General features: G+C 45.8%; 2 protein-coding genes across 2 annotated transcripts; both read left to right on the forward strand.

Moving 5' to 3' along the window:
• The first annotated feature begins 30 nt into the window (after positions 1-30).
• On the forward strand, positions 31-23,565 carry epm2a (EPM2A glucan phosphatase, laforin). The gene is made up of 5 exons (XM_030110940.1): positions 31-35; positions 17,914-18,178; positions 18,703-18,877; positions 22,133-22,377; positions 22,904-23,565. Exons 2-5 carry the CDS (start codon positions 17,929-17,931, stop codon positions 23,185-23,187), a joined length of 954 nt encoding a protein of 317 aa, XP_029966800.1. The 5' UTR covers positions 31-35; positions 17,914-17,928; the 3' UTR covers positions 23,188-23,565.
• Positions 5,731-15,962, forward strand: LOC115402402 (NACHT, LRR and PYD domains-containing protein 12-like). The gene is made up of 14 exons (XM_030110931.1): positions 5,731-5,870; positions 6,058-6,181; positions 7,099-7,218; positions 7,388-7,518; positions 8,343-10,080; positions 11,578-11,751; positions 11,885-12,067; positions 12,184-12,357; positions 13,198-13,371; positions 14,481-14,651; positions 14,821-15,003; positions 15,096-15,269; positions 15,385-15,566; positions 15,756-15,962. Exons 2-13 carry the CDS (start codon positions 6,069-6,071, stop codon positions 15,563-15,565), a joined length of 3,516 nt encoding a protein of 1,171 aa, XP_029966791.1. The 5' UTR covers positions 5,731-5,870; positions 6,058-6,068; the 3' UTR covers position 15,566; positions 15,756-15,962.
• Positions 23,566-24,109: the final 544 nt, after the last annotated feature.

The raw sequence follows: 24,109 nt of genomic DNA on the forward strand, positions 1-24,109 counted from the left end.
TTTATGATCATTCCTAAATGTGCTGTGGAAGTGAGGTCCACCCGGCAAGATGGCTGCCACACAGGCACGTTGGCTCAAATTCACAGCAGCGTGAATGGGGCGTCTATGTATGACGTCTGTGGGTCTGAAGAGTTATCTCACTTTCCACATGCTGTGAGTCCAGTTTGGTGAAGATGAACCTGTCACCTGCTGCTCAAGTGATGAGGATAAGGATCTGGCTGTTTCTGGAGATGATAAAATATTTCATGATGCCCCAAATGGCTTGCAGCATGCAGCACTCAGATTCCACTTCACCTTCCATGTTGAGTATGACCTGAACAGGACCCGCCCACTGAACCCTTTCAGCCAATCACAGCGCAATAAATGATGGACTTCCTTTTGCACGAAACTTACTTCCTTTTCCTCTCACTCGCACTAACATATATTCTTCTCTTACATTCATACATACTTCTCTTACCTGCATATATTTTCTCTGTACATATATGCATATGTATGCATGTGAGAGGATAAAGTGTGTGTGTGAAAATGAAAATATATGTATGTGCAAGAAAATAGACGCATATGCAAGATTATAAATGAATTACGGTATGTCTTGTACGGCCCCTCATATATATATATATATATATATATATATATATATATATATATATATATATATATATACATATATATATATATATATATATATATATATATATATACATATATATAAAACTCACGTGAAAAACTGAGTGAAACAAACAGATACCACGAAACAGATGACTCTTGAGTCGAGTGGGCCACCAATCCAAGATGGCGGCTCCACTACCCGTCTTCGCCAACAGGGAGGTTGCGTCCATAGACCTAAGTCTGTCAATGCGGGATGCACTGTTTATACGAGGGGGTACCCAAAAAAACCGGAATTTGGTCAGAAAACAATAATAATAATGAGTTCCGACTTCTGGCTGTCAGATGTGCTACAGGTAAGCCTCATGCACATCTGTGAGAAATTTGAGCTCCGAGAGTGACACTGACGCCTGTCAGGCGCTATTTATAGCAACAGAGTGCAGAGGCGTCTGCGATTTTTTCCAAAATGGCGACATTGACTGGGAAGCCAGAGCAGCGCATAAATATTAAATTCTGCTTTTTGCTGGGAAAAAACAGCAGCAGAAACACTCACCTTGTTGCAGCAAGCCTACAAGGATGATGCTCTGGGAAAGAATCAGGTCCATGAGTGGTTCGGGTGGTTTAAAAAGGGCCAGATGTCGGCGCGTCAGGTCCGCTCAGCCGTGACAACAATGCTGAGCTGCTTTTCCGCTGTCCAGGGTATCGTCCACAGCGAGTTTGTCCCTCCAGGTCAGACTGTAAACCAGGACTACTACATGGAAGTCCTCAGACGGCTCCGTGAGGATGTGAGGAGGAAGCGGTCCGTGTAGTGGCGGAGTGGAGCCCGGTTGATCCACCACCACAGTGCGCCAGCGGACACGGCGCTGCGCCTCACGCAGTTTCTGGAGAAGAATGAGATGAATCTCCTCTCCCATCCGCCTTATTCGCCAGATGAAGCCTCGAGTGACTTTTTCTTGTTCCCCAAGTTGAAGAAGGAGCTGAAGGGACAGCGGTTTGCAGATGTGGAGGAGGTGACAGAAAAATCGCAGCCGGCAAAAAATGGCACAATTATGCGCGGGTCTGACGACGCATTCGTGAAGTGGGAGACACGGCTGGAGCGCTGCATTAATGCGGATGGAGACTATTTTGAAGGCGACGGTGGTGTTTTATTTTGAAATGTCATAAATAAAAAGTTATAATCAAATTCCGGATTTTTTTGGGGTACCCCCTCGTATCTATGGTCACCAAACTGATGACGTATTAGAGTGGCAGAAGCGGTGGGATGCTGGGACTAAGGGAAGGCATCTGCACCACATTAGGAAGGATATGAATGGTCTCAGGGTTCAAGGAGGTATAGCAGAAGGGATGAGGTGGTGATAACAAGGTTACGACTTGGGCATTGTGCTCTAAACAAAACATTGCGAATGATGGGAATACATGGGACAGGGCTGTGTGTGGTGTCTCAGGAGGAGGTGACAGTGGAGCATGTGTTGCCGAGGTTTGGTGGCTACAGTGTGGAGCGGGAAGCCTTGGAGGAACAGGCTGAAGAGAAGAGGGGTGAAGGTGTTCTCTCTTAGGAGCATACTGGGCTGAGGAGAACATTGTTTATAAATTTAAGTTGGGACTGAAAGCATATTCTCTTACGACAATACTGGGTGATTATGTCTTTTTATGTCTTTAGCTGTTTTAACTCCAGTGTTTCCTGAGGGGGGTCCTTCACACCGGGAGTTGGTCCTGATCCTCTGCTGGGGTCACTGCGCTCGAGGCCTCGGGTCCTGGCTGGCCTGGGGGTCTCCACACTTCGGTGTGCGGGTTCCCCTTGGTCTGGCGGGGTCGGGGGTCAAGCGCTGGGGCCCCAGTATTAATGACCTTCGCCTTCTCCTGTTGTGAACGGCCCCACTGGTAGTGTTTTCCCATGATGCTTAGTGCTATGCAGAGGTGTCAAGAAAGTACTGTAGCGACTGCGGGGGTCGCTAGGGGCGCTAGAGAGCCACTGCCCCAGAACTGACTGTTCTGGGGAGGCCCGGGGCATGATGGGAGCTCCCCGTTCGGGACTTTTGGGGCCATATGTGGGGGTTCTGTGTTTATTTGCGTTTCCTTTCATTATGGTTGTGTTTTGCATTATTGTTGTTTTTCCTGAGGAGACTTAAATCCTTTGATGTGTGTGGTGACATGCTGTACATTTTCTACCAGTCTGTTGTTGCAAGTGCTGTTTTCTTTGGGGTTGTCTGTTGGGGCGGCAGTATGACAAAAAGAGACAGCAATCGGCTGGACAGACTGATCAGGAGGTGTGTGTCTGTGATGGGGAGGAAGGTGGACTCTGTTGGAGCAGTCTTGGAGAGGAGGATGGGGGCTCTAATGCAGAGTATCTTGAGGAACTCCAAACATCCACTGCACGACACAGTTGCAGCTCAAAAAAGTGAGCGGAGCAACAGGCTCCTGTCATTGCGCTGCAGAACTGAGCGCTTCAAGAGGTCGTTCATCCCCTCAGCAATCAGGCTGTATAACAGATGTGCCTGAGCCAAACCAAGTACAATCTGAGCACTTGTATTTTTTGTACTGTTATTTATTTGCATGTATATGATCTGTGTGCTGCTGGACACTGGAATTTCTCCCTTGGGAGATTAATAAAGTTTTATCTATCTATCTATCTATCTATCTATCTGTTTGTGTCCTTTTATTTTACACATGTGTTGGACCGTGGGTCTAGGGGGTTACTTGGGGAGTGACCTGGGGCCTACGGGCCACCATGATGTTGTCTTGGTGTTGGTGTGTCATGTTCCCTTGCTTGGTCGTTTTCACAATAAAGCTTCAGTTGAGCAATAGAGCAGACCTCGCCTCGTCTTCTTGCCCGCAAGTCGCCGCTCGAACGCCACATTGGTGTCAGAAGTGGGATGGCGTACCCGCGACTCCAGAGGAAAGAAGACAACGAAGAGCTACTACTAGCCGTCGAGAAGGGCCTGGACGTTCTATTGGGTCTGCTCCGGAGAGCTAAAGAGCCGGCTAGCGGAGAGTTCGCTCCCGCTAGCGCTGACAGCTCCGCCACACTGAAGACCCGCCGGGTCGCTGGGGGACGGCCGACTACGAACGGCGAAGAAGACGACACCCTGGCCGCCGTCATGAGGGACGGCGCCGCTGAAGCCGGGGGTCCGGCAGCCGTGAGCGGGAAAACGCCTGTAAAGCTGCCCAAATATGACGGCACCAACCCGCTGGAAGTCTACATGAAGCAGACGCAGGTTGCTGCAGCGCACAACGGCTGGAGTGACCAAGACACCGCCGCGCACCTCGCCCTGGCTCTGGAGGGTGAGGCACAGCGGGTCCTCCTCGACTTGGTGCCTGGAGAAGAGCGGGTGCTGCCCACATTAATCACCGCACTCGAGCGACGCTTTGGGCGGCGCACAACAGAGGCCGCTGAGAGAGAGAAACTGAATAAACGCTGCCGCCGAGAGGGAGAGAACCTGGGCTCCTTCGCCGCTGATGTGCAGCTGTGCGCGCGGCGGGGTTACCCCGCCTTTCCCGTGAACGTGCTGGGGGAACTGGCCCTCCACGCGTTCCTGCGGGGACTCACACCCGAGTGGTTGCGGCAACATGTGCAACTCGCCGCTCCGCAGACCCTGGAGGAGGCCCTCCGAGAAGCAGAGCGAGCTGAGATGATCCTCTCCACGCCGCGGGGCGGCGCCACATCACCGCCCCGGGTTCGACTGGCTGACACCACCGAGGAAGACACCGAAGCAGTCCGCCAGGCACAGCGCTCCACATCGCCCCAAACAACTCGCCGGGGGTGCCATGAAAGTGACGGCTGCTATCGGTGTGGTGAACCAGGCCACATCGCGAGAAACTGTCCGGCGCCGGCCCCGAGAAGGCGAGCTCCGGCGATCGAGAAGCGGGGTGGCGCTATGAGGAAGCCGACCACCGACCCCCGCCGGGGCCGGTACACGCTGGTGGAGAGCTGCGGTCAGGCCGAGGAGCTGCACTGGTCCTGCTGCATCGACACCGCAGAGAGAAGCGTCATCCTGGGGACCCAGGATTGCAAGCGTCGGCCGAGCCGAAAGAGATGCTGCAAAAGAAAGTAGACTGACGACTCCGCCCACTCCGAGAAGCAGTCGTCAATTACGTCCGCTGAGCGAGAGGCCGACTCCGCTCCTGCAGAGCGGGCACCAAACAAAAGCGAGAGCAGGGCCCCGCCCCCTTCAAAAAGCTGTCTCCAACTACGTCCGCCGACGAGAGACAGCGCCTCGCCGAGGCCACCCCCCCTGGTGGCCGTCCCACGTCAGAGGCCTCGCCGCTGCCGCCGTGCAGCCTCTCCGCTGGGACCGTCGAAGCGGTCCATGAACAGGGGCGGCGTCGAGACATCTTTGCGGCCCGTGGCAAAGACTGTCGGCGTGTCTCCCGGGTTCTGCACGTGGCCCAGGTTTCGGTGGGGGCCGGGCGCTGCGAGGTGCCGCAGCATCATGTTCACCGCTGTGTCTCCTGTCCTTGGTCCGCCGGAGTGAGACCAGGGCGGGTCAGGAGGCGCAAGCGCAGGCGCATGGTGGCCTTTCACCGTAACCGGCTCTCCCTGTACCGGCATTTGGAGCCGCCCGGGGGGCGAAGAGCTGGGCTGATTGTGATCACCTGGGCCCAGAACTGTTTGTTGCAGGTGATTCAAATCAGCCCAGCCCTTTGTTAACTGACTGGGCAGAACAAAAACATGGCATGGGAAAGTACTTTCTTGACACCTCTGGTGCTATGCCATGTCTCCTCTGCTTTGCACAAATAATTCAGAGTGTGTTTGTGTGTGTGTGTGTGTGTGTGTGTGTGTGTGTGTGGTGTATATTTATTGATGGTGCGGTTTTTATTCTTTTGTTTTTATGACTGTTTTAACTGTTCAGCACTTTGCGTTGTTTTTATAAATATGAAAAAGTGCTCTACAAATAAAGTTTGATCTGATTTGATTTGAGGGATTGAGAGACAGGGAGACTGCACGGGCAATTTCACTTTCTTTTGTTAACGGGTCTGTATCGCAGAAGCTGTAGTAGCGCGAATCACCTGGGTGTGGCAGCAATGCGCCGAGTTGTGCCTCGTCTGCCGGAAAAGAAAAAGAAGAAGAGGAAGCTGATGACGTATTAATCGTGCGACGGCTCGAACTGAAGGCGGGAATAGAGTCGCCGGTAACCCTAACTTTCTTTGGATCTTTTGTGGATCAGGAATCCTTTCGGATGGAGAGGTAGATGAAGTGGCGGTGGAGTTCATCGTGCTCCTTGACGCCGAGGTCTGCATGTAGGACGAGGAGCTCTGCGAACACGGTAAGCGATGTTTATTCGGGCGGGATGGTGAGCACAGTTTCCATCAGTTTCCAGGAGTAACATCGAATAACACACTGGTCGGCATTAGCACGTTTTCTTTTCACGATGCGCCAAATTATATGAAGTTTGTGAAGTGAAAAACACTTAGTTTGAGAACGTGTGCTCACCGCCTTTGTTTATTTCTCAGGCTGTCTGAAGATGATGAATGAGGAGGAAGAGGAAAACAGAACAGACTCTCTGTCCACGAGGAGTGGCCAATCCAAAGATCATCCCCGCGTCGTCAGGACTGAATCTGGAGCCTCAGATTCAAAGTAAGAGAGATTTTAATTTCAACTGTGAACTGAGTGGAAGTGCAGCAGAGTGAAACACCCTCACTTCCCCATCCAGCATGTTTCTTCTCTCTCAATGTTTCCAATTTCATGATAGTAAAAAGTCAGAGCTTCATTAGTAGATCCCTCTGCATTCGCTTCAGAGTAACATCACGGCCATTTTCAGTCTCCCATAATGCAACTCCACGTGACGTCTTTACTCTTGAGCCTTTGCTGAAATTTAACTTGCTCCCAAGTGAAATGGTATTTCAAGTAGTGTCAAACAAATGTCTCTTTTCCACCAAGAAAAAGTAGGTGCTGGTTTAGTGTTGGAGCTCATTCCATTGCTTAGTTGGTTTCATGGTTCCTCTGAAGAGTTGGTTGATTTTCCTTCGAGAAGGAGTGAAGTGAGAGCTGCATCACTGTTTCCATTATATTTCACAGCAAAACCCCTGGAAGAATGCATTCTATATGATCAGCCATTGTGGCGCACAGGATAAATTCTTATGTCCCACACAGGAGACCTGGTCATATTAACTGATTTTTTTAATGTTAAAGATATAGTTTATTCTTTTTTCTGTCTTTGTATGTAGCCATTTACCCAACAACACTCTCCAGCCTAAATTAATGTTTGAATTTAGTTGAGGAACTGGTGGAGGCTCAGTTGGTATTCCGCTGCATCTGTCCCCTGCTGGATTTCCTCCAGCCACCTGGCTCCCACCTAGACCTGGAACCAGCTTGGTGGAAAAGCAGCTCAACATGCGCTCAGCCTGAAGTCTGACTGAACTTTCACTTTCTTTCAGACTTACTTTCTTGCAAAGTTTATGAATCTAAGTTGTAGAGATTTAGTTGTTAAACCTAAATATTGAAAGCATCTCAGTGTGGGGGAGGCTTTAGACAGTTTGTGCTTGTGTTTGCAGAGGTCAGAAACTCAGAAATACGGCAGAGTCTTCCAGATCCAGCAGGTTGTCTCTGAAACGAGACTGGCCCAAAGATGGTCCGCCAGACTTCAGTGCTGAATCTGGGCTTTCAGGCACAAAGTAAGAAACTCTTTGTTTCCTCTTATTTCTTTAAAAATAGAGTGAGAGATGTTCTGCTCGCATCAGATTCGGCTCCAATATTCTGAAGCCGTGTGAAAGTTGAAGCTGAATCTTTTTATCTCTGCTGTGTGTTGTGTCGCTCAGAGTAAATGTTGTTTGGTGTCCACAGAGAGAAGAGGAGGAGTCATGAAAGGAAGGATCCAGTCTGTTTAAGCAGCTCACATTTGGACCAGGGTTCATCATCAGGAGCCTCCTGCTATCCTCAGTGTGCAGAAAGGTCTGGAAGAAGAGCTGCACAAAGTAAGGGTGGACATGTGTCTGCTGAGGGACTTGTTTGTGTTCACTGGACTTATTGTTATGTTGTAAATAGGGAAGGCTCTATACCAATTTTTTGCATCTGGTATTGATACCAGAGCCTTGAGTTTCAGCTCATACATTCTGTTTCCCTTTCTTTAGTGAATAATAATGATGACACGTTCACAATAATATTCTGAATACAGACATCCAAAATAGTGTGATTTGCATTCAGGGGTGGGGCTTAGTCTAAGGTCCACAGCATTGATAGGTGGGAGGAGGGGCAAAATGAAAATCAAGAAGTGAGAGGAGTTTTGCAGCGTGGGTGAGGAGTCAAAGATGGCTCTATTAGTTCTTTATTTGTAATGAAAGGACTTTAAAGCAGGGTTCCCTCGAGGTCTTAAAAAGTCTAAAACGTATTGAATTTACAAATCTGCATTTAATACCATAAGTCTTCAATTTGATCATGTGGGTCTTAAATTATGTTTCCATACACTTGTCTGCTGTATTGTGTTGACATGTGTTCGGGAAATGTGGTTTTTATATTCACTTCCACCCATTCCAGATTGTTTTTTGAAATTATGAACCAATTATTGCTAATTTTCCAGGAGATGCAGGTTTCTCTCTGATCGCCTGATGAAACAGGCTCATTACAGCGGTTCAGCTTGGACATTTTAAAAAAAAATAGATTCCAATATCCGATCTGACTGTTTTGACCCATGTCGAACCTGATACTGATCCACAGTATTGGATCGGACCGTTCCTGGTTGTAGAGTCATGAAAGCTTGTTGTTTATGTGATGTCTGATTGCTGCTCTTGTCTTTGAGCAGGTGTGGGTCTGCAGCAGCTTCTGGTGGAATATAAGGAGAGTCTGAGAAGAAGATATGAACATGGGACTGAGGGAAGTGATGAACTGGGAGGTGGAAGGCTCTTCAGCACGATCTACTCAGAGCTCCACATCATAGAGAGACTCAATGAAGAGCTACAGAGGGAACCTGAGCTGATGCAGCCTGAGTCAGCTTCCAGGAAGGAGAGCCTCCATCACCCTGCCATCCAATGTCAGGACATCTTCAAACCCCTCGCCCAGCAGCAGAAGCACATCCGAGTGGTCCTGACCAGCGGCGTGGCTGGCAGTGGGAAAACCTTCCTGGTGCATAAGTTCACTCTGGACTGGGCCGAGGGCCTGGAGAACCAGGACGTCGGCGTGCTGGTTGTGTTGTCCTTCAGGGAGCTGAACCTGATGGGAGAGCAGGCATACAGTCTTCTCACGCTGCTCCGTGCTTTCCACCCCACATTCCACAAGGTGACGGCAGAGGAGCTGGCTGTCTGCAAGCTGCTGTTCATCTTTGACGGCCTGGATGAAAGCAGACTGTCTCTGGACTTCAGCAGCACCCAGCTGCTGCTTGATGTCTCACAGCAGTCTTCAGTCAGTGGGCTGCTCACAAACCTCATCCGGGGGAATCTGCTGCCCTCGGCTCGGGTGTGGATCACATCCCGACCAGCAGCAGCCCATCAGATCCCTCCATCATGTGTGGATAGAATAACAGAAGTGCGAGGCTTCAGGGACGCCCAGAAGGAGGAGTATTTTAGAAAGAGACTGAGTGATGAGGAGCTGTGCAGAAAAACCATCTCTCACATCCAGACATCCAGGAGCCTCAACACCATGTGTGGACTCCCGGTCTTCTGCTGGGTCACGGCTGCAGTTCTGGAGCACATGTTGACCACAGAGCCGAGAGGAGAGCTGCCCCAGTCCCTGAATGACATGTACTCTCACTTTGTGCTGGTTCAGATGCAGAAAAATAGGCTCAAGCACCAGGAAGGACAAGAGACAAGTCCCCAGGAGCCGACGGAGGTTGACGGCGAGCTTCTTCTGAACCTGAGCCAGATGGATTTTGAACATGGGGAGAAAGGAAGGGTCACATTCCAAGATGTCCTGGAGCAGTGTGGTCTGGATTTGACCAAGGATTTGCTGTACTCGGTTTGTACTCAGGTCCTGCTGAGCATTCGGGAGTTTCTGGCTGCAGGCGATGTGTTCTTCTGGTTCGCCAGCAAGAAGAAATGCGTACTGAAGTCTGTCCTGACAGGAGATGATCATGATTTCCCATCTCTGGTCAACTTCCTGGAGATCATGCTGCTGAAGTCCCTCAGAAGTCAGAAAAGCCACCTGGACCTGTTTTTTCGCTTCCTTTATGGCCTCACTCTGAAATCCAACCGTGTACTCTGTGGCAGTCTGCTGGGTCGGACAAGGCGCAGTCCAGAAACCACCAAGGGAGTCCTCAAGAAGCTGAAGGAGATCAGCGCTGATGAAATGTCTCTCGACAGCAGAATCAACATCTTCCGCAGTCTTACGGAAATGAGGGACCTGTCAGTCCATCAGCAGATCCAGGAGTTTCTGAAGTCGAAGAAGATCTCAGACATGGAATTCTCTGAGACCCACTGCGTAGGTCTGGCCCACATCATACAGGAGTCAGACCTGGTCATGGAGGAGGTGCACATGAAGGAGTACAACACAACACACGGGACACCGTGGATACTGGGCCCACTTTTGAGGAACTGCAGGAAGGCTGTGTGAGTAAACGTGTCATCATGATCAATATCTCAGTGATGTTTGTAGAACGGAGTTCCTGTAGTCACCACGCAACAAATATTAAGTTCCCCTGAAGGAAGACATTAAATATCCCAAAAAATAACTGAAGTTATGCAATACTACTGTGGCTTCATTTAAAATACAAGACTGCAGCTTTAACAGTGTTTGGCACTGACCATGGTTTTGGAATTAATTATTTCTTATTAAACAATTCAGAATGAAAGTAAGGCCCGGGGTTAGGGCTCGCATGCGAGCGCCTGGTTGCCGTTCCTTTGCCCACAGAGCCCAGCTGGGCTTACCCCAAAGGGATGATGTCGAGATGAAGTCTGGGAATCCCTGCTTGGACTGCTGCCCCCATCTGGTCCCAGATAAACGGTTGAAAAGTGATGGATGGCTGGAGGATTAAAGGACTCTCCCTCGTATTTACATTGGAATATTACTTCTGAATAAAGGTTTACCAGGATAACACATTTTTCCACCGAGCTTTAATGCTAGGTGTTGGGGAGCGTTCTGATTGGATGTATTTACGTCTACCGCAAGTAAACAAACTCCAAGGCCTGTTTTTTTTTTTTTTTTCCTCTCATTCTTCCTCAAATAACTTTGGTGCTACACCTTTAAAAGGCCCGTATTTTCATGCTTCCCTCCATCCATTCTTAATTATTATTTCTTCCAAGGCTCCATTAAATAATTTGTCCCTGTCCAAGACCAGAGCTTGGTCCAGGCGGCCACCTTAGAATATGTGTATCATCGCGACAGCACAGACTCCACAAATGTGGAATTATTTAATTCACTGTTGAAATCAGAACAAAGCAAGCCACAATATTTTGAATTAAGTGTAATTTGGAATAAACTTGTCAGTCTTAATTCGGTGTTTAAAAGGTCATGTTAAAGCAGAATTAAGTTGTATTCAGAATTAAATGAAAAATGAAAGTTTCATGCAAACATGGCGCCATTGGTAAACAAGACTCAGTAGCACCAAACATCTTAAAAGTGCAACTTTGTGCAAATGTTTAATTAAATGAAGAATCATAATTCCAGTAGGAAAAAAACAAAAGCTGCAATAAAAAGTATGATAAATGACCATGAAATATTACCATCTCTATCAGAATAATGTATCTTAGAGCACAGAAAGTTACACATGGCTTCTTTAGGTGCTCACAAAAAATCTATGGGCTAATAAACTAGTTGCCACACAGACACACAAACAAAAAAGAAATGCAAAAAGACATAAAAGCAGTCAGTTGTCAAACTAACTAGCAGCTATTGGCAGAGGCCAAAATTAGTTGGTAATCAGTTAATTGTAAACATCAGCTTCACTTTCTGGTGAAATGTCTTGATGACAAGGCATCAAACTTTAAATACAATGTAAATAAAGCAGATGGAATTTAAACCCAGAGAAGATCTGAAGCTCTGATGTCTAATGATCCAACGAAGTGTCCTCTCTCATAACGTCCCGTCCTCTCTATGTCTCACTTCAGACTTGATGGCTTTTTCATGTATCCTTCACAATTTGACGTGATCATCCCAGCTCTGAAGTCTGACTCCTCCCATCTGAAACATCTGATCATAAAGGACTTCTACCTGCTGGATCCAGCACCGCAGTTTCTCTCTGCTGGACTGGAGAGTCCAAACTGTAAACTGGAGACTCTGAGGTCAGTTCACTGTCTGAAGTTACACTCTGTTAATGACAGAGGAATGTGGGAAGATTCCAGTTGAATCAATCCTTCAGCTCTCAGTGACTTCAGCATCCAACTTTGCCCTCTAATATCTCTTTTTTTTTTTCAGGTTGAGTCACTGCAGGATTACTGAGACGAGCTATCCTCTTATTTTCTCCGCTCTGAAGTCCAACCCCTCCCTCCTGAAACATCTGAAACATCTGGAGATAAGTTTGAATGCGCTGCCCGATTCGGCAGTTGAGCACCTGTGTGGCGTTCTGGAGAGTCCACTCTGTCGTCTGGAGACTCTGGAGTGAGTGTGGGACGGGTCCTTTTTGAATTTCCGTGCCAGCACCGTGTGTGTGTGTGTGTCAGTCAGTGACTTCAACATCAATCCTTGTTGTTTCACTTCTTTCTGTCTTTATTCAGGTTGAAAACGTGCTGGTTGTCGGAGACCAGCTGTTGTTCTCTGGTCTCAGCTCTGACGTCCAACCCCTCCCTCTTGAAAAATCTGAACTTGGGTGGAAATCAGATGCCGGATTCCGCAGTTCAGCAGCTGTGTGGTTTGCTGGAGAATCCACTCTGTATTCTGGAGAATCTCGGGTAAGTCAGTCAGTCAAGTTGTCTTGACACCAAATTACAGGCATGAGGCTGATCTGAGAGTGAGCCACACTGAGGAACTCCAGGCTAATTTCTCCTGGATAACGTCAAGTCACTGGCTGTTGATATGCCCTCCACTGGGCTCTGCTTTCAATTCAGCTCTCCAAAAGAACAAAGATCAAATCAGTGAGAATTAAAAACCCTGGATCTTCTTTCAGTTCCTTGGGCGTCCAACCTTCTAATGAAGAAGAAATGAACTACAAGGATCCATCTGATCAGTCTCTTCTAAATATGATTAACTGCTCATTTCAACTCATAACCAAAGTTAGAACACTTTCAGTCGGCAAATGTTGAAGGATTTGAAGTTCTCTTTCTTGGCATTCACTTTGATGTCTCACGATGGGATACGCCTCTTGCGTATGTCGTCAGAACCATTTATATCACTATGCCAATCCAAAATAAGATGAAAAAAAAACAACTTAGTTTTCCTAAAACCTCATATCTTTTTAAGATACAGTACACACTAGTATTTTAAACTGCAAAAACAATACAATACAAAAAGCACCATCATAAACAAAAGTGGCATAAGTATGTTACTGTTAAAGTAATATATCTAAAAGGTGACTTGAAGTTACTTTTATAAATTAAATAAAAAGAATTTGGAGTAAACATCTTATGGTTAGAGAAGTATAAATAACTGCTTGCGTACAGCTGGTAGCCCAACATGTGTGTTGTGATCCAGATGTTGGAGAAACTAAACTCTTCCGGTCAGAACCTCCTTTAACTCTCAATGGCTTCAACAATCAAACTTTGTCCTCTAATCTCACTTCTTTCTCTCTTCAGTTTGACGGGTTGCTTGACGTCAGAGACCAGCTGTTCATCTGTGACCTCAGTTCTGAAGTCCAACCCCTCCCTCCTGAAACATCTGGAGCTGAACGGAACCAACTATCTGTATTCAGGAGTTGAGCAGCTGTATGCATTTCTGGAGAGTCCGCTTTGTCGCCTGGAGACTCTGAGGTGAGTGGACCAGTGAGCAAGTGGTTCCTGAACAAAAAAAAAAAAACGATTCTGGAAATTGGGTGGTGTAAAGAACTTATTTGTATTTGTCACAATAACTGCTCTGTCTACTGCTCCACTCTGTAGAGTCAAAAATAAAAATAAACACATTAACAGGCTGAATTAAAAAATACTTCACAACAGTAGTTTCCAAACTCCAGACTGCAGATGTGAAAAGAACATGATATTGACGTATTAGCTTGAATGCATCACAGCACCGATCGGAGCCGTCAGCTGCAGCGTCCATCACACTCCTGGTGTCATACAATTCACAAAAACCCATCTGATTAACGCATAATAAAACAAAACAAACGCAGAACTCATTCATTCTGGTTAAAATATAGTTTTCATATGTTTTCCTTATGCAGAATTGTTGGGTCTTTAGACCCATTACCACGAAAGCCCTAAAAATACTTTTTTTTCCCTCCTTTTTGTCGCGATCACAAGTGTGCATTTTATAAAAGATGCATTTCAGAACAAATTCTGGTCAAAATATTGTATTATAATTTTTATTATACAAACATGATTAAATATATAATACTTAAATACGATGTGTTCTGCTGCCACCGCCCACAGAGGAGAGCTCAGTTTATTGCAGCGCAGCAGAGCCTCCTCTCTGTACATCACAGGTTAATTAGCGCAGTCGCGATCGGACGGCTTTATCGGCTACTAAGATGAAAAGGTTTCAGTATAAATTCAAACTGTGGCCACATTCAGTTGTGACGTTTGAATTTAAAATTAGTGGAGTAAATGACATGGTGTAAACTGTACTCAAGTTTGAGTAAAAATTACACAATTGAAAAAAAATAGTCATGAAAGTACAAGAAGACAAAAAATTAATAATAATATACAATGTAAATTCTTTGTCAAATTTTGACCACAAATACAGTTATGGGTCAGAGTTACTGAAAAACTGCATACACATTCACTTCTATTAACCACCAACTGCACAAAACAAACAAATTGTTTACATTTAACAAATTCTATGTCAGATTGAATCCCTTGCCCCAGACCTGATTAACTGATTAACTCTGGAAGAAATAATCTCACTTCTTTCTCTCTGTGTTCAGCTTGAGGGGTGGGAAGCTGTCAGAGGTCAACTATTCTTCTCTGACCTCGGCGCTGAAGTCCATCCCCTCCCTCAAAGCTCTGGACCTGAGCTGTAACACTCTGCGGGATGCAGCAGTCGAGCATCTGTGTGAATTCCTGGAGAGTCCACTCTGCCGTCTGGAGAGTCTGAGGTGAGCTGTGATCCAGAGTGAGCCGAGCTCTGCAGCATGTTGGCGAGAGCTCTCCTCCTCCTGTTGGCTTCAGCTGTTTGGACTTTACATTTCTAAACTCTTAACAGTCTGAATGTTCTCCAGCATCAAACTTTGTCCTCTAATCTCACTTCTTTCTCTCTTCGTGCAGGTTGGAGCGCTGCAGTTTGTCAGAGAGCAGCTGCTGTTCTGTGCTCTCAGCTCTGAAGACCAACCCCTCCCTCCTCAAACACCTCAAAGAGCTGGATTTGTCTGATAGCCAGCTGCGGGATTCAGCAGTTGAGCATCTGTGTGATTTTCTGGAGAATCCACTTTGTAGTTTGGACTCTCTGAGGTGCGTGTGTGTGTGTGTGTGTGTGCGCACGTTTGTGAAACTTCAACATCGAACTTTGTCCTTCAGTGTCACTTCTTTCTCTCTTTGTTCAGGCTGAACTGCTGCAGTTGCTCAGACATCAGCTGGTTTTCTGTGGCCTCGGCTCTGAAGTGCAACCCCTCCCTCCTTAAGGAGCTGGACTTGAGTTCCAACCCTCTGCCGGATTCAGCATTTGAGCAGCTGTGCGGGGTTCTGCAGAGTCCACGCTGTCGTCTGGAGAGACTGCGGTCAGTTGTCTCCTTCTGCTACATTAACATGCAGTCATTTTTGTCAGCAGCTGTGATGTGAGACTGGACGATCCGGAGCTGCTTGCTTATTTTCCTGCTTTGTCTCTCTATTCAGTTTGTCAAACTGCGACCGTGCGTCGGAGACCGGCTCTTCTTCTCTGCTCTCAGCTCTGAAATCCAACACCTCCCTCCTGAGACATCTGAAATATCTCAACATTTATGGGACCAGACTGCTGGATGGTGCTGAGATGAAGCAGATCTATGATCTTATGGGGCGTGATCCCTACGGAGTTTGAGGTCAGTAAATGTTTGGAGTGAGGCCTTGGTGCTTTCAGCAGGTTTGGACTGAACACGGTCACCGTGAGAACAAAGATCCAGTGTTGACTGCTCAGTGAGGCTGTGAGAGCAGAACGCCATCATGAGCTCTGAACAGAGCTGAGTCCTCGCTGCTTCACAGAGACTGATCATCGCCTCTCGTCTCTGCAGAGACTGGAAGCGAGAGCAGACGGGACGCTGTCCGTCCTCGACATCGACCGAGGAGAGCAGAGAGCGGCGCTTCTCTCATTCACGTGTGGTTCCTCGTGTGATTTGAACTCTGACCTCTGAACTTTGCATCACAAGGTTTGATGAAGATACTGAGATCTCGTGGAGAGCTGAAGGACTCCTGGAGATGACACTAATTTGCTGTTGTTCTTTGAAAGAAGAAATTTCAATGCATGCTTCGTTATGCATGTTTCTGTGTTCATTTGTTTTTATGTCGTTGTAAATTTCCATGTTGAGAGCAATAAAGCTACCGCTTGAGGTGATTATCTATTTATCGCCATCATTATTATTGCACCATTTGATCCAAACTCATTCATACCTCACTTATTTTCTGCATTTCCACTTTTTTCGTTCCTTGAAAACACAGAAATCCTTAATAGCATGAGGACCGGTGTCTTAACTCTGGAACCTGCTCCCTGTGTGGTGATCGGCTGTGGACTGGCGTCCTACAGAGGGAACCGGAATCATCCGTAAAACAGGGACATCAGGGAGTGGTCACAGCCTGTACAGGGTCGCTCACTTTTAAAAAACACTTGCTATTTATATTAATCGGGCTTGAATAGATCTCGAACACCCCGGATTACCTCTCTGGCCTTTCTGCTAGAACATGTTTACCACTGAATCTTGACTTGGTGAAGTGAAAAGCATCACAGCAGAGAGTCACATAAAAGGAGCATGATTTCAGTCTGAAAACTTTAAACACCTAATTGTTTGATTACCATTGGCAAGTTTTGCCAAGTCTTAGGGTTGTTTTTTTTTTTTTTTTTTTTTTTACTTTTTAATACTAAATTTGTCACAATGACAAAAATCACAAGTTGACAATGTTTCAACTACATGAAAAATGTTACATTGAAAGTTCAAGTCCCCCTGAATTAGTAATCTGTCAGTGACTTTTGATGCAGTGACATTTAACTTGACTTTTTTTACTGTGCTTTGTGTGTTTACAGTCAGTGCAGCTGCAAATCCCACACTTTACTTCTGAAGTCCATCATGCTTTGTATGCCTGTTTACTTTTTTGTCGGTTTTTTTTACTGTGGCTTGCTAGATTCTTACTTCAAGATAACTTACATAAAAAATATTGGAGACTGATTAATAACATCTTCAGTTCCCATGGGTATAAAAAAGTTATGGAACAATCTATTTCACAAGATTTTTTGAAAAATAATGAAGAAGGAAATGAAGTAAGAGTATTATAGTGTTGTCATGATAGAAAACTATGAGTGAGAGTGGCTGTGCCTCCCAGATCTCATTATTGTTTATAATATTGTCATTGTAAAGTGATTGTAGAATGTAAACGGGAAGATTATATAAATTCATTGTTCCTTCTACTCCCTTTTTATTAATAAGTTTGGAACCTTTGTATTGTACTCAACTGAATCTTGCTTAGTTTTTAGATTCATACATTTCATCAATGAATGAAATAAAAATAAGCAAAAACTAAAATGTCACATCTATTTCGGTTGCAGTAAGTCTATTTTATTGTTGGTGTATAGAGTCACAATGATAAATCTCAGTCCACAGATTGTCAAAAAAAGGAGAAGCAAAGCAGCTTTGATTGAAAAGTGGAAGAAAATGCAGTTTATTTTTTTTCCTAAAAAACTCCCATATTCATAAATTAATATTCCACCTCTGTAGGTTTATAAATGTACTTTTAATACAAGGACACAATCGATCAGAAGTGTTGCGCATGAAATACACAATGAATATACATATGTGTGGTGTCGATAATCATTTGCTGGAGTTGCAGACGGAGTGACTGCTGCGCCCTCAACTCGGACCTGGGTATTTTTAGACCACAGCCAGTGTCCAGCTGGGTTCCAGTGAACGGAGGGTGCAGTGGAAAGCTCAAAATCGGAGAAGTCATTAGACATTGTGGACAGTGCAGACTCGTGGGGGACACAGGGGAGGCACGTGGAGGCAACGTGGAAAGTTTGCACATCAGAAAGGCGCCCGAACGAATGGTTTGCACCTGCGAATCATTCCTCATCGCTCACTGGAAAGAGCCGGTCAGAAGACTCGACTCGTGAGCGGAGTTCCACCTCCAGTTCGGCTCCACCGAGGTAAACAGCCGCGCGTGCAGCGCAGGTCGGTCCCCGGGAAGTCCAGCAGGGCAGCGATGTGGTTCCGGTTCGGCGTCATTCTCACGCCAGAGTCCTCCGACGTGGAGGTGTTTGTCTTGGGCTCTCGGGACGAAATGGGTCACTGGGACCCGAGCAGGGCGGTTCCGATGAAGGCTTGTCGGACTCTGCCGTCCTCGGAGGAGCCGTGTCTGTGGACCGGGGACGTGCAGCTGGCGGAGCCGTTCACCGACCCGCTGTGGTTCAAGTTCCTCCAGAGAGTCCGAGGAGGAGAGGTGGTCTGGGAAGGTACCCGTTTGTTTCGTGCACGACTGCGGTGTTTTGAAAAGACAGTCCACCATGTTTGGTTTGTATGGTGTAATACAGTTGAACCGCCACACGAGGGCGCTCGAACCACGCGGTATGCTCATAGGGGCATTACAGTAAAAGAACAACATGCAGGAAGATAAATAAACACAAGTGTGTGTCACAGAGAGAAATTCATATCCAAATGAAAATAAAGTATGGTGAAAGAATTAATAAGCACAATATAAGAATACCCTGCAATTTTAGATGTTTTTGTACTACTTGTTATTGTGCATTTTTTTCTAAAAATATAAATTTCCTGAAATGATAGTGCAACTCAATTACATATGTACAGATATATTTTTATAGGTTTGTGTTTTTAATCTGCATAGCCCAAACCACTATTTTGTGTTTTTTTTTTTTTTTTTTTTATTATTATTACTCTGTGCACCTGTTTTCTAACCCACTGTAAAATGGAAATCTGCCCACTAACCTGCAGTAAAGTTGTCTCTGCTTCTTCCCACCAGGGAGCGGCCCAAGCCATGACAGATGCTGCTCTTATGATGAGAGGAACGTGGTGGAGGGAGTGTACTGCCACCCAATCGGACACTGGATAGAAGAAACAGGACACACGGATGAGATGAAGCACACCACTAACTTTTACTTTGGTGTGGCCGGTCAGAAGGCCATGCATTTCTCCAGGTAAGTCAGTGCAATAGCAGCTGAAGTCGTATGATGCCGGATGACTTTGCCAGAATTTGATTACAACAAAAGCAGTCATGATTATTTATTGGTTTGGAAACAACCTTTACATGATCGTCACACACATTCAAGTAAATGATAATATCCAAGACAACAATCTTTCAGTTGTGTGTTGTTTATGATGATATCCAGTCATCAGGACTGAGATGGTTTTATTGCTACAACAGTCTTGTTTACTACAAACAACAACACAAACAGAGACCTATCACTCTCCCATGACTAACATGAAATGGTACATTTGTGGGAATTTGTCTGCCTAATAATCACACTTAAAAATGAACAGGGTCTTCTGGGTCCAGTTCAGTTCTGTATTGAGGTGAGAGTCATGTTTTGATGAGAGGTGTGACGAAGGGGGCTCCCAGAGGCAAAGCTGAACCTTGGATATTATTATTAAGTGGCCACAGGATAACAAAGTGTGGTTGTTTTTTTAACCTTGAACCTTCAAAATAAATGTCCAAAGTTTCGAGGATTTATCTCCTGTCATGGGAATCGTCCCATTATCCAGTCACGTTTTATTCATAGAATCACCCAGCCTATAAATCTATAAACTGAGAAATGTCTTTACTACAGGGTACATCTACAACAATGGCTGGAATCACATGGAATCGCAGCAGCTAACTGGAAGTCCTCAGTTTTAATCCATTTGAATGTATTTGATATTTTTTACTTTGAAATACACACATTCATAGAGTGATTTCAGCTGATCATCGTCTGACCGTGATTTGTGAAAACCAATTACCCATGCAAATGATAACTGGACTTTAATTATACCGTTTATTTTCACCACTCCAACAGTGTTTTTTTTTTTCATCTTTCTTCTGTAACGTGCATGACTTGATCTGTATTCCAGATAAAGGGTTAATTTTCACTTCACTGAGATGTTGTATTTGTCAAAGAGGTGCTCCTTCACACTCGTCGCCGCCCTTTTCTCGATGAAAGTCATTCATTTGAAACCTCTCCTCTTGGACAAAGCCTCAGTCACCTCTCCTCACTCCTTTGTTTTTCAACCTTGCTGTTCCCAGTTCAGTTGTAATTGCTCTCTGTCACTTTGAAAATGATTGTCCTTTCAAAAAATGGAGACCTCCCCGACCTCGCTGACAGAAAGGACGGGACCTCACTCAGAATTCACTCTCGTTTTCACAGTAACTCACAGTTAAAAGCTGGAGACAGTGATAGTAACCATGTGTGAAGGAAACAGTCTTTATAGCCCCTAAATAGCTCTTTTTTAATCTACAAGTGCATCAGAAAGAATATGAGCTATTTTTGGCAGTTCAGACCATCTTGAACAGCTTATTGGCCAAATGGCTGCAGGAACGTCAGACCGTACCTAAATGTACATTTACAGAAGCTTTCATTATGCGGCTGGCTTGTCACCAAACCTGCCCGAGTTCTTAGGGGTTTTGTTGCTTTTGATTTGTATCAAACCTTTTAAAGCTCCACAGAGAGTTTCAGATGGTGTTTACACTTTGTCATGTTGTCTTTTTAAAACAAGGAGGACGTTACTTCATCTCACTTACTCCGACTTCTTGAAACACCGTAGTGATACAGTCACGCAGCACTCCCTCCCCATGCATGCCCTCCTTTCTCAAGGAGCGGGCTTGGTGCCACGGTATACCGGGGCACAGCAGAAATTAGCCCCAGGACCCGCCAGGCAGTCGGCACATAACTTGCATGAAAATGAGGCGGCCTGGGCTCTGCCGTCAGGTTTTAATTTGTGTCCAAAGACCTTACAAGGCTTATGTCAAGGACCCATGTTCACCAGGAAGCACTGTGTCGTTGTGCCTTGTGTATTAATGTTTTTTTTTTTTTAATTCGTCCACCAAACCTTGAAACCACATACAAACTCTCTGCAGTAACTCATTAAGCAATTCAGCGACCTGTATGCCCTTTCTTTCAGGTATTAAGAGGAAAAGAGGCACCTCAGAGATATTGAGCTCTTTTTTGTAATGCCTTTATAAAACCATTCTTATTAACCAATTCAGATGTTTTAGGACCATGAGATTAACTCCAGTGGCAGAGCAGTAACCCAGAGGTCTGATTCATGAGTGACGGGAGGCAGTAGGTTTAGCCAAGAGGGGGCAGCGATGCTGACAGATGTGGTAAAAAGCCCCCTGAGCTGTAAGTCAAAGCTCTGTGTACCACTGGATCTACGTCAATATCCAGGAGTGAATCAGAGAAGAGCGATGTAGGGTCACTGATTACCTTCACACGCATGTTTTTGGGCTGTGAGAGGAAACACACACACAAGCTCCGTACAGATATGCCTGGCTGGTATTTAATCCACAACATTCTTGCTGTTAGGCGAGAGAGCAAACCGCCGCTCCAGCACGCAGTCAAGAAAATGTTCAACAAAATATAATTTTCCATCTAACTTCCATAATGGATTTAACTAGCCCATCTATCTGCTAGTTTTATGGGACTGATAAGAACTTGTGAAGTTTAATTTTCAGGTTTTATGCAGTCCATGAAGTCCATATTGACACTGGGTGAGGCGTTAAGACGAGAGCAGAGAGTTTCCCTGCGGTGCCGCCGTGGGACACCGCACATTTTACTGCGCTCTGTCTTCTTGGTGTCGTCTCCTCTGGATGTTGACTTTATGCATACTGATGAACACCAAATGGAGTGTGCCTCAAGCCATGGTGGTCGGGAAGAAAATTAGAAAAAGAAGAGGTCAATAAAACTTTATTGCTCTGCGAGCGGAGGAATAAGGAGACGACATGTCGGCCAAACCTTTTGCTTATTAGTGACCCGCAAAGGTCAACTTTCCTCCGCCGTGTTTGCAAGACCGTTTAAAAACAGCTCTCCGCTCAGAGTAACTTAAAAATTCTGCGGTCCTGCCTATTTACCTTTCTTACAGCCTCTATTGTTCCTGATATCATTTTTCATCTGAGTGAGGTTTTAGTTCATACCTGTGAAATCATGTTATTTCATAATACAGCCCCAATACAGCCTTCATCCATCATCACTTTTCTTTATTCCACATCTCCGCTGTGAATTCTTTACACCTTTATCTAAACATTACTCCGACAAAGCAGACCTTTTCGGAGCTTGCAAAGCGTGATAATATTCACCTGTACCTTATCTTGCAGCGTTCTCAGCGGCTTCTAAAATATTTTCTCACAGGTCCACAACGTGTGCAGTGTAATAAAAACTGAAACGTACAACTAAAAGGTTAATGCAGTTGATTTCCTCCAGGGTGCTGAGCTGCGTTTGGCTGGGGAGCTGCCCTCGACAGGTGGAGCACGTGACCATAAAGATGAAGCAGGAACTGGGCGTCACGGCGGTGATGAACTTCCAGACCGAGTGGGACGTGGTGAACAACTCCCGAGGCTGCATGCGCGACCCCGGGGACGCCATGACCCCGGAGACCATGACGGATTTATACAAAGACTGCGGCCTGGCATACGTGTGGATGCCCACGCCGGACATGAGCACCGAGGGTGAGGAGTTTTAACTGTTGTTGAAGCATTTGGAGCTCGGGGTGACTCAATGGCGTTCTGAAAAAAAACATCAGCACGGCCCGACTCTGATGAGCCGTAACATCCCGCCCACAGACAGGTGAAATGAATAACGCCGTCTTTGTTAGAATTGCACCTGCTAGTGGGTGGATGTTACATGTCAAGTGAACATTTTCTCCCGTTGATGTGCTGGAAAGAGACAAAATAGGCAGATGTCTTTGGCGGGTGTCACGTAGTGATGGCTTCAGGCGACTCCAAAATTGCAGCACTTGTGGGACGTGTTTCTTCAATTGGCGGCATGTTTCTTCAGTTTGACTGAATGCAACATACAATCTTTGTAAATGGTCACAAAATTAGTAAAATGTCTTAGCAGCTGAAAATATTTCTCTCTAAATCTTTCTTCGGCTTGACTTCCTGGTGACTAGACTGCATGAATTTATTTTTATGTAGCTGTAACAATGTCCAAAGCAGTGCTTCCTTTGTATTCACGTGTTATCTTGTGCTGCAGGTCGGATCAGGATGCTCCCGCAGGCCGTCTTCTTGCTCCACGGCCTCCTGGAGAACGGACACACCGTGTATGTCCACTGTAACGCCGGAGTGGGCAGGTCCACGGCGGCCGTGTGCGGCCTGCTCATGTACGTCCTCGGCTGGACCCTGAGAAAAGTGCAGTACTTTGTAGCAGCCAAGAGGCCTGCGGTGTACATCGACGAGGAAGCTTTAATCCGGGCTCAAGCGGACTTCATCCAGAAGTTTGGACAGCTTCGATCCTCCATATCCTGCCCAGAAACATAAAGTCCTCCAATTTGTTGTTTTTCTGCTTCGTTTTGTGGAAATTAATAACAAGCTTCAAAGGGACTGTGGTTGATCTCCAACTACCCGGAGAGAGTTTTCTGCTTTCACCCGTATGAAAAGTAATGAATCTTACCGTGACATGTTAGCTTTTACTTCCCTGCCGTTTAGTTCATACTGCCACTCGGAGTCAGCCGAGGTTACTGTGAGTAATTTTCACTGCGTGTCCGTTGGGGTGTTTGGAAAGACCTTTTCTTTTAGCCTTTTTAGTGGTAATCAATAAATAGAGTTGACATTTTCAGAAGGCAACTTTTAGCTGATGCAGTAAAGTGCAACGAATGGAGCGAAGATGCAGAAAAACAAACGCCGTGACAATAAAAAGTGATCGCAAGGTGAGATTTATCATTTCGGGTCATTTTTCCAAGAACAGCATAAACTCGGTTTCATGGGCTGCTCCGTGGCGTCGTGCCAAGCACTCTTGTTTTACAGCAAGAACATCCTGGGCTTTGGGCCTCTTTCTTTATGGAGTTTGCATGTTATAACTAAAAATTTGATATAATAAGCAGATCAAATACTGTTTAAAAAAAAAAGAGAGGTTTCAGCAGGTCCAGTTTTTAGTGAGGTTTACGGTAACGAGAGTAGAATAAGGCTTGATTGGTCTGATATACAGTAATGTAGAGAGAAATGAGGCCTCTGCATTAAACCATCCCGAGAGAGCAGCAGGCAGCTCATGTATCTCTTGCCGTTCTTCTCCGTAAAAGGAAACAGTTCTTGATGTTGCATTAAAATTACACACCACGCAAGGCTGAAAATCAATTTCTAAAACCAATACATCAGCGGTGCCTCTCCCTCCCTGTCAGAGAGAGATTTTATTCCCATCCAAGGATCCGGTTCCGCCCCGTCCCTTTCACGGAGCCTTTTGCCG

Source organism: Salarias fasciatus, chromosome 15, assembly GCF_902148845.1.
Source record: "Salarias fasciatus chromosome 15, fSalaFa1.1, whole genome shotgun sequence".
NCBI classification, from domain to species: domain Eukaryota; kingdom Metazoa; phylum Chordata; class Actinopteri; order Blenniiformes; family Blenniidae; genus Salarias; species Salarias fasciatus.